The 10,846-nt window shown below is 48.6% G+C and overlaps 1 protein-coding gene across 3 annotated transcripts in view; it reads left to right on the top strand.

Moving 5' to 3' along the window:
• Positions 1 to 1,028, top strand: part of Glra1 (glycine receptor alpha 1) — a 100,915-nt gene extending 99,887 nt beyond the window's left edge. For 2 of the 3 annotated variants that reach the window (XM_004629371.1, XM_004629372.3), the window contains one exon: positions 734 to 1,028. In XM_004629371.1, coding sequence (XP_004629428.1) covers positions 734 to 1,024 — 291 coding nt within the window. In that variant the 3' untranslated portion in view covers positions 1,025 to 1,028. Of the gene's footprint in view, positions 1 to 709 lie in introns of all 3 variants that reach the window. The other variant, XM_004629370.1, reaches the window with a different exon arrangement.
• Positions 1,029 to 10,846: the final 9,818 nt, after the last annotated feature.

The raw sequence follows: 10,846 nt of genomic DNA, 5'->3' as shown, positions 1-10,846 counted from the left end.
ATATTAGCATGAGGGTCACAGGCATTTGCTTAGGAGAAACAGTTGGAGCCACAGGAAGGGCCTAACAAAGAATCCCGATAAAAGTCTGAGGCTTCTCCTGGCTTTGAAGGTTCGCTCTTCTGAAACCGAGGAAGGCCCAGCCGTCTGCGGCCTCCTGCACCATAGAGGGGTGGGGAATAGGGACAGGAGGCAACAGAGGCAAAGCAGGGGATCACTCCAAATTATTCCCTGAATCTTCGCCCCAAATCCAGTGCTGCTACCTGGTACACGATGGAAACCTCCGGTGGCAGACACCCGTGAGATTGGTGGGGTGTGGTCGGGCCTGTGATCCCTGCACTCAGGAGGCTGAGGCAGGCGAATTGCTGGGAGTTAAGACCAGTCGGGGCTAGAGTGAATGCAAGGGCAGCCTGAATTGCATTACAAGACCCTGCCTCAAAAAGATAAAAAGACAAAAAGAAACAAAGAAAAGAGACAGGCCAGGTGAATCTCATCCCCCCCACTTTAAGAGGAGAAATGAAATTCGTTTAAACCTCTAGAGCGCACAGAACAAAGTGGCCGGCCTGAAGTCCCTGGTCAGCCAGCAGCGCTGTCCCCTGCTTTGCACCTGTTTCCTGGGCCGGCGGCGCCCCTCTCCGAGACGACCTCCCCTGCCAGCCCGGAGAGAGCGCCTTGCAGGGAGGGTGCCCGGCCCCTGCCTTATTTTAAGCAGAGTCCCACATTGAATCTGTTCCAGGAGGACGAGGCGGGGGAAGGCCGCTTCAACTTCTCGGCCTACGGCATGGGCCCTGCCTGCCTGCAGGCCAAGGACGGCCTCTCGGTCAAGGGCGCCAACAACAACAACACAGCCAACCCCGCGCCCGCGCCCTCCAAGTCCCCGGAGGAGATGCGCAAACTCTTTATCCAGCGAGCCAAGAAGATCGACAAGATCTCGCGCATCGGCTTTCCCATGGCCTTCCTCATCTTCAACATGTTCTACTGGATCATCTACAAGATCGTCCGCAGGGAAGACGTGCACAACCAGTGAAAGGCAGGCAGCGCCGGCGGGCGGGGAGGCGGAGCCGGGGCGGAGGCCGCGCCTCGCTGCCGAGGGACGAGCCCAGGGCCGTGCATGAGTGCGGAATGTGGCGCTATCTATTTAACCCGGCGGGTGGGGCGGGAGGGCTTTTCTATCTCGGGGCGCAGGGGAGGGCGAAGGCGGGGTGGGCGCGGGGCATCGCAGCTTTACACTTTGGGTCCCCGGGCTGCGCCCTCTTGCAGTCCGGAAGGAGGCCGCCGTCTGCCCCCAGCAGAAGGAGAGCGGTGTAATATAGGATATATATTCATGCTTAATACTAATGCAGAACCACCAGAACAAAAAATTTCTTTCTTAACCTATCAGCCTAGTAGCTGCTTCAAGGTTCCAAGTCACCGAAGTGATGGACAATTTTTCCCAGAGTGGAAACAGTCACAAATAAGCTCGCTCTGGTGTGTGCCGCCTCATCACGCCGCTCCCCGCGCAGGCCCCGTCCCCACCCCCGCCAGGGGACGCCCGCCACAAAGCCATTCCCCCTCCGCTTCCGGAGCGGCCCTCGGCCTGGACGTGGGCAGCCGGGAGGAGAAGGTGGAGAGGAGACGCGGGCGGCGGGAGCCGAGCGCCAGCAGGGGCTGCAGGGCTGCGGGTGACGGGACCGCGCTGTGGCGAGGGGCTGCGCTGCTGCTCCATTGGCTCCCTCGCTTCTGCGTCCCAGCCCCGCCCCTTCCCACCCCCCAGCTCCGCACACACCCCAGGAATCCCGCCCTGGTTCTCCCATCATCTTGCCAATATGCAATCTTTTTTATGGTTTAAAAAAAAAAAAAAAGTAATAATCTCAAGAAATAATATGCAGGTAGACTGAGTGTAAACAGATGTACTTTTTCAAATGTCTATTTTTTTGGACTTGCAAGTGGATGCGTGTTGGGGAAGGGAGAACCGGGCGATGAGGTCCACTTCCCCAGTGGTTCCAAGGTGTGCGGTTTTGAGAGAGGAAAGCAGAGACTGAGGCTGCTGCAGATGAGGCCTACGGGGGTGGGAAGGGGTGGTGATGTCTGTCCGGAAAGCCTGTCCATCCTGTCCTGACATTTCGTGTATCGTAGATAACATGTGCGGGGTTTGCCGCATTCTACTTTTATAAGTTGTTGGGGGGGGGTTGTTTGTTTGTTTGTTTGTTGTTTTTTGTTTTCCTTTTAGGTGCTTTGTTTAGCTTTAACATGTGGGAAATTTAGGTAAATATTTCTCTTTCCTTTGAAATCTGAAGTGCCGGAAGTATCCCAGGATAGCCAGGGTACTCCAGAGGAAAAAGGCGAGGGGCCAGCAAGTGAGTCCCGTCGGAGTGTAGGGCCCTCGGAAGGCCGGCCAGCGCCAGGAGAGCTCTGGCCAGAGCCGGTCAGCTGCTGGGCCTGCGCCGTGGGCGGTCCTCGAGGCGGGGCTCCATCTCCTTTGCACTTTAGTGTCTTGGCTTTGGATCAGTCAAAGCCTGGGTGAGGAAGCAGAGCTGACAATCACTTCGTGCTGAGACGTGGGTTTCTGCTTGTGCTGCTAGAGCACCCCCAGTTGAGCAGGGTGGATGGAGGAGGAGGGGTGTGAAGACCCGCACCCCCTCCCCAGAGCCTAGCCTCTCTCTAAGGCGCTGAGCTTCCTCCCAGGCCCAAGGTGCAGAGGCCAGTGACCACACAGGCCTTGCAGAGAGCAGGCTAAGCAAGGACCTCGGGGGATTTAGGCAGGAAAATGCACGCAGCCAGAACAGGCCTGGGCTCTGAGGCTTCAGTGACAGAAGCGTTTGCTGTTCCTTGCCTTCCTTTCTCTCAATCTGCACAGACCAAAAAGTGAACTGTATTCAGTCTTGGATGAAATGGGGTGGAGCTGGAGTCCTTTTTTTTAAAAGAAATCTTGACCAATGAAAGCCACATAGGTAGGAGCCTCTCAGCCAAGACATCCTGTGCACACCACAGAGAGGTCTCCAGTGGAGGAAAAGCTAAAGGCAAGACTGAGGGACCACTGCCAATCCAGGATAAGACCATCTGCGAGGAGCGTATTTCATGAGCACTGCCTTCACTTTAGGAGGGGACACTGAAACACTGAAGTGGTTTTGGAGTCTTTGGAAAGGCCACTAGTCCCTTTCACTAGCACTTTATTCACTTTATTTAGGTAAAAATTCTTTTTAATCAAAAATTACTACATCCCTTCTCATTACTGGGCTAATTCAGAATGTCTAAAGTTTAGGCGAATCGGCCCCAAAGGCAGTAGGTTTCTATCAGAGACTACAAAGAACACCCACTGTTCTAAGACGTTCCACAACCGCTGGAACTAAAACACCTGAGGGTCCAACCTGGCTTTCCCACCGGCACTGTCCAGGGTCCCTGATACAGAACGCACCAGGGCCCTTCCCACCTCTTCTGGAGCCCTGGCCTGCTCTCCCCATTCCATGGCTTACGTGCGGGGCAATGGGGGCCACCAAGCGAGGCAGCGGCATCCACACCTCTACAACTACTTCAGACTTAGCATCACTTGGGAAAATCAGTGGGAATAAAGCCATTACAGAGAGTGAAAGGGCCCGAATTCAGTCCTGCCCCAGGCAAATGATCAAGTGTGAGCTGCTCTGAATACAGCAGGAGCAGAGCGGTAGGGTGTCCAGCCTCCTGCCTGGCTTCCTCTCACTGCTCTGTGAGTCTGTGCTTCATCTGCTCTAGAGGAAGTTCATACAACTGAGAAGCGGATGTCACTTAAATTTCTCAACCATCCACCTAGGTGGGTGGATATACACGTATGCACAAAGTACCCGAACCCGCACCATTTTTGTTTCCTCTCTTCTTTGGAAGATGTGCAGGTTCTATTTGCCTTTTGCACCATGTTGTCAAAGCTGAACCATGGTGGGGAAAATCTATCAAAATATCATAGGGGTGGGAGCAGGGTCCTGGGGAAGACTCTGCCATCAACAGGTAATGTAGCAAGGACTTAGCGATATGTTACAAGAATGTTGTCGTTATAGAAGATCAAACCAGAGAGTTTAGACCAAATGTTTTAGGTGGCTCTAATGAACAGGGCAACCTTTTCCTAGTTCCTTCTTCAGCTTGAGCACAAGAGATACTATGTGTGGGGACTGCAGACACAAAATGCGTGTTGGGTGAAAACCTGATTTGGGTGCAATAATGGGGCTCTTGTTTTCAACTGTTAGGTGTGTGTGCTGGTGTTTGAGTAGAGCACCTGGTGATCTCACCTGGCTCCAGGAGTCAGACGGCGACAGCCATGACTTCTCACCTAGGTCTTTACAGTGTGTCTTGCTTGTTTCAGGAGCAGCCAAGATAAATGGCTCAGCTCTACCGCCTGGTCCTTTCAATCACGAGTCCATTCTTAGCTAAGGCTACATAGAGAATAAACACAGGTAGACAGGAACAAAAAGAAAACATTACTATCAGTATGTATGTATGGGTATGCGTATTTTCTTTTCTTTGAGATAAGGTCTCACTATGTAGTTCAGCCTGGCCTTAAATTCGCTATATAGCCCAGGCTGGCCTTGAACTGGTGATCCTCCTGCCTCAGCCTCCAAGTGCTGGGATTAAGGCATGTGCCACATGCCTGGCTTGTGTATATTACCTTGGATTTAATTTTATTTTTTGTTTAAGTCTAGAAACATAAAAAAAGGTTGAACATTTGATCTAAATTATATCTTTTTCTAAATTGTTAATAAGTAGGAAAGGAGTCCTTCTCAGAAGCTCACCGATATTTTTTGTAAACTATTTTTTTCATATTTGAGAAAAAAATGAGTATGATGCAAGATAGTTTCTTTCCTTCACCAGGAGCATCGTAAAGAGAGCCATGGTGTTTTACAAGGCTCCAGGATATCAGATTGTGGAGCACAAACTGGTGCTCCGGCCACACTGAGGCCATCACTGAAAATAGTCTTCTGTGAACTCACTGAAACAGAAGGGGGCTTCCTTGTGTCTGCCGCGGCTGCACACTTAGTGGAAGCTGCCAAGCGCAGGGCTGGGCTTGTCACGGGGCAGTGTGTATTAGCGTTAGCACTGGGGTCAGGATCTGAAATCAGCAGCAGTGTGTTTCTGGCTGGCTGGAAGCCCAGTCTGAGACGAGGGACACCACTTGGGGAGCCCTCGTGCTTCCTTGGCAAGTGGCACATCCTGCCCACCCTCCTGCAGAAACAAAGAACTTTATGAAAACCCAAAAGTAACACCCACACCAGTGTAACCTGATGTTCGAATGCAAGCTGTGGCTTGTGTCCATCTCAGCTGAGGGTTCCAGAATATCCAGGTGGGCATGGGACTCTGCCATTCTCCTCCATGCCTGAGCGACTTAGACCCCCAAGGGCCCAAAATAAATGGAACACTAAGATTTTTCCCTGAGCCAATTTACTCCCCTACTTCCTCAGGGTGACTTAAGCTGTGGAGACAGCAACGGTCATGGGCAGCTTTGATCCGACCTGGCTGCCACACAGGGCCGTTTCAATAGAGTTGGGTGGCTCGTGAAAGCAGTAACGAAGGTGCTTTATCATACTGCTCAAAGCAAGATGAGTTCCAGTGTAGAAATCATTGCCCAGTGTTTTTTAGGATCATGAAGGCCTGCCCAGCAAACAGCACACCTGTTGGGGTGCGCTCTTTGGCTCCCCTCTACCCCTCCCTTTGCTGCCTCTGTGGCCACTTCCTATTTCATCAGTTTGCGCATCTTATTTGGTGAAGCCAATCTCTACCAAAAGATGCTGATTTATTTCTGAGGGTGCCAGAGACAAGAACAGACCTAGGAGCTGCCATCTCCTTTGTTTTAAGGCTGTGATTTCTGGTGACCCCTCTTTGCAGCTAAAACCATGTGTGTGTCCTGAAGTTGCATTGCTGTGGGAAATTTCCACTAGAAGGCCGAAGGCACACTGAATGGTGAGCCAAAAGCAGGCCCTTTAGAGAGCATAGTGACAGAAGCCATGTTCTGCGTGAGGCCATTAACCAGCTACGTACCAGCTATTCTGGGGAAGAAAGGTTGGCTGTTGGCTGTGTGGAGTCCAAGCGCAGCAGACCTCTCATTCCCAAGCCCAGCTCACTCCGCAGCTCCTGAAGGTACCTCGCGCTTGCCCTGCAGTTTGTCCAGTCCAACTGTTTTCTTATGCAGCTATGCCTCAGAAACCTAGAGCCCTACTTAGACACACCCACCATGGGAAGCAGACAGAGGTCACTAGGAGGCGGAGGGTGCCTGTCTGGGCACTTGAGCTCACAGTGCAAATACAACATAGGTCAGCTGCTCTGTTGGCTTGCTTCCTCTCCTACAGAGGGAACTGCAGAGTTTTCACAGTCAAATTCTGGGTAGTTTGATAGGTTCAAGAACGGTACACATTGTGTTCTCAAAGGCTTTTCATTCTTCACTTCAGTGGTGGGCTTGGAGCCTTACCCATCCACTCTGGTAGACAGAAAGGGAGAGATTTCAAGAGGAGAGGGAGCCGTAGCCCTCCTGCACCAGTCTTACTGTTTTTCCATGAAAGTTGAGGTCTCTGACAGCACTGGACCTGCCTTGGAGACTAGCTTTTCACCGGAAAATCCCATCACCTCTCAGAACAGCGTTCCAGCCTCATGTTTTAGCCCGAGTTCCACGAAGGCTGTGACCACTTTCCCACTGTGGTTCAAATCTAGAGTCTCTCGCAAAATCAGAGGACTGCATGGAAGCTGAACTTGTGAAATAGCCCTCAGGAAAGAACTGTGGTGACTTTGAGTCCTCGCCCTGCCTGTCCTCCTTCCCCACCCAACCCCCAATTTCATCAAAGCAGGAAACTTCCAGCTGGATTTAAGACTTGTATCCATGAATGCCCATGTCTCCATTCCTCAGGCAAGTCGTAGTGGCAGAAGGTGAGGCCCTTCCTGGTCACCGGGAGAGTTGTCTAAATTCGTAGCCTTCACTAAGCTACTCTAACACCAAGGAGAAGCACGGTAACTGATGTGGCTAGGCTTGACCAGCTCTCCTTTTCCCCAACCAAAATCTCACCACAGGAATGATGCTTCTGAAAGTGCTCCCGCATTCCTGTCCCTACAGTGAACATTCCTCAGATCAGAAAGCACTCTTCTATCTTTCCCAGTAGGAATGTGTACATGCCCTGTATCAGAGGAAGCTCTTCAAATGTTCATATTGTGACAGTGAGACTTCACTCTCCCTTCACCTAGCCCTGGAATTAATAGCTTTCCATTCTCATGTTTAAGATGAATTCCTTTGCAGCTTCTCCTAACATAAAATTATAATCCTATCTGAAACCACGCCATCCCCATTCCCATACAGCTACTTCCTTTAGTTCAAGGCCAGTCTGAAAGATTCAAAACTGCATTAAACATCTACCAGCTGGGTCACTATGTGATACGACAAAGTGAAATCATAATTGTATAATGTAAGAGGTGAGTGTAGAGGCAGGCCCAGCAAACAGCAGCATGGGCTTAGTTGATCTTGAGGACTTCTCCCCGACTAAGCAGTCCTGCTCTTGATTCTGAGCTCTCAGCTTTCCTTTCTCAAAAGCTATCTAGTTGAGTCTCTAAGGTTCTCCACTCACAGGCCCAGATACAGCTGCTTGGAGGCATGTCACCCTGTACAGGACTTATTGTGTCATGCAGGGAGCTGTTGGGATGCTTGGAATGGCTGTCTCAAAATGCTTCACCAAGGAAAGCAGCTTAGCCTCTTGCAATGTGTGTTAAACCAGATGCAGGGAAATCCCAAAAGTGAGTGCACAGCCCAGACCAGAGAATATTTGACCGGAGGAAATAGTATAAAAGCATACCATCTCTAGGGTTTCTGGTATTTTGACCTTTTACACCTGTCATCCTGCCCCTTGCTATCTACTGTCTTTAAGTCACTGTACCATGAAAGGAGGGCAAGGGGCACAGTTCTTATCCTACAGTACAAAAGGGAACAACAGAACTAAACTACTAACCCAGGATGCAGGATGTTACAGAAGGGGCTGTGGATTGGGGGTGCAGCGTGGCAGGAAATAGGATGCTGCAAGGCACCTGAGCAGTCACTTAAAAGAACAGGTAACTCCTGACAGCTGAGGACAAGGATTCCAGAAGCCATGAACAAAATACGCAGCTAAATAATAAAGGCATGTACAAGGCACTATGAGTATTGAGTGAATGGGAGGCATGTTTAGAAAGAAAAATTTGGAATTCAACACAACATGTTCATATGAAATATAAAAGGTCAGCACCTTGAATGTCGAAGGCAGAGCAGTTCATTCCATCTCCTTCTCGGGCCTAACTTAAGGCAGGGTGTAGTGGGCAAGACCCCCCCATGCAATTGAGATTCTCCTGGGCTAATTTTGGAACTTACCTTTTCCCTTACCTCAGAAGCCTACATGGTACCCACTGGAAATTCATGTCTTCAAGGGCACCAGTTGAAATTATCAAGTACACAGTCTGTGCCAAGTAGGTACTAGCAAAGGCGGCAGGCTGTGGTAGTCATCGGTGCTGAGCCCACTGCTCTACGTGGTTTTGAAAGCTCTCCAGTGTCGTTGCTTAGCAAGCCCACACTTGGTACAATGAAGGTATTTCTAAAAGGGAGCAAATATTGTTTTGTTGATCTAACTGAAATATCACACAGAGCAGACCTGTAAGAAAAGCATAGTCCCGCATATTCTTTTAAAAGAAATTCTAAACTCCCTTCTCCCAATTTATGCAGCATCTCTATATTTTTATACATATATATGGACAGAAAAAATTAAGGCAGAAGTATAGCTTTTATCAAGTCAGTGCTAGTGAAAGCATATAAAAAGAAATTTCTCCTGTAAGTTTCCTTCCTTCCACAAAATGTGAGTATTCTGGGGAAAGGCATTACATACCTAGTCAATAAAAGATTGCCCACAAATCTTTTTAAAGAGTGATGCTTACATATCAAGTAAGCGATTCGGTGAACTCACCCTTTTCCATGTTAGACATACTCTACCTCATTTCCAGTGCACCACGCCCAGCATGCCAGATTAGCCTGAATGATAGCGAAGAAGCAAAAGCTGGATGCTCTCACAAGGCATGCCAGAGCATTTTAAATTCATACTTCATTTTTAATGGTTTGATCTTTTAATGCTTAAGCCAGTATATTTTCAATACTAACAAGTTAAAATGAGATGAATCAAATTTACTATCTTGCTACTTTGTATATTGGATAAAATGGCTTTTTCGAGTTGATTCTTGTGCATATTCAACAATATAGTGCACTGTTCTTTAAAGTCTTAAAAAGTGTAACAGCCTCCACTTTCAAAAATCAAACAGTGGGGACCTCAGTGGTCTCCACGTAAAAATTGGACAAAATAGATGTCTTCAGCTGTTACAAACTTGAAATGGATGCAGTGCATTCCAGCGCCCCACAGAAACTCCTAATACTTTAAGCCTCCTGGCACTGCCCAAAGGTCTCAGCATCACCACAGCCAATGCGGAAGAGCACGACGGCCAGGACAGATGCAGCTACTGCAGTGCACGTAACTAGTGTCACTTGGAGTGGTTCGCTGACTGGATGCAGGGATTGCTCATTTGTGCGCAAACTACAGCGCTTCCAAATCACAAACTAAATACATGGATGGAAAACATTCCAGAGTGAGCTGTAACAATGTAGAACAGTTGTTCAGTCAGTGCTGGAGTGTCACTTTTCACCTACTTTTCAGCGTGGCTCAGAGGCACTCACCAAGCTGAGCCGGCTCCTGCAACCACCACAGCAAACCCACCAGCTCCCCCAAATCTTGCCAAAGCAAGCGGCTTCCGCATAACCGGAAGTCATCTCCAAAGGACCCGCCCTTCAGGTTTCCTTCCCACCCTTTGGTATTTGCACAAAATTACCCTTTTGTCTTAAAATTCCTAGTGTGATATTTCGGCAGGAGGCAAACCCGGGTGGCTCTTCCCCGACTGCACATCCCCTCCCCTTTTTCCCCAAAAAGGTAGCTGCCAATTTAAATGTGTTGATACACACAGGATAAGTCAGATACTTTCAACAATTAGGCAACGCTTACCCGAAACCCAACAGTGGCTTGTTATTAGTATACTCTCCGACTGATTTTAACAACACACGAGGATATATTGTGTACGGCCAAGTGTTGCAGGCAAAATACCTATCCCACAAGTTACAATTTTGTGATTTCTAACACCCTGGAGAGTAGACAGATGCAAGAAACATGGTTGCCCCACGCTAGGAAGTGCTTGATCACCCGGAATGGAGATTCAAGGTTAGTGCTTCCATGTGAGGTCAGAACAGTCACAAGCCAACGTGGCAGCACCTCTAGACAGCAGCCAAAGAACCGGTTTCCAAGTCAGCCGGAAGACATCTCAATCTGCCTGGTATATTGGGTTGGAATTACAAAATCCCTCATCCTTTCCCAGAAGAAAATGTGATAGTCTTTTATATGGAAATTTCTTTGTACATATGTATAAACTTGGTACGGCCTTAATGCTGCAGCTAAGGGTTTGTTTGGCTATCACCTTAAGCAGCGAACAGCAATCGATCGCTTCCTTAATGTAACATTTTTACTTCCCGGACACTCAACCTAGAACAAATTCCCTTTGCCCTTTTACTCCTCCTTGTTGCATGAAGTCATAAAAGTTATGGCAGTTATTTTTTGGCTTGTAAAGAAAATTCTTCTGCCGTTTGAAGATGGAATGTAAAATTTCTGTGATACATGTATATAAAAATATATTTATTGAACCATCCACACACTCATATCCATGCTAATTCCAATGAAAAAAATTAAAATTTTCTGAAATTTTCTGTGGTTAACTCTTTACTATTTTGCCAGTGTTCCATCAGAGAAACCTATGTATAACCTGAAAAACAGTTCCACTGTAGACAAGGTTTCGTTGAGAAATAAAAATTCACTTG

This window comes from Octodon degus, unplaced genomic scaffold (assembly GCF_000260255.1).
Source record: "Octodon degus isolate 3935 unplaced genomic scaffold, OctDeg1.0 scaffold00029, whole genome shotgun sequence".
Taxonomy (NCBI): Eukaryota; Metazoa; Chordata; class Mammalia; order Rodentia; family Octodontidae; genus Octodon; species Octodon degus.
The sequence above is the reverse complement of the archived record's forward strand: the minus strand, read 5'-3'. Positions and strand labels throughout refer to the sequence as shown.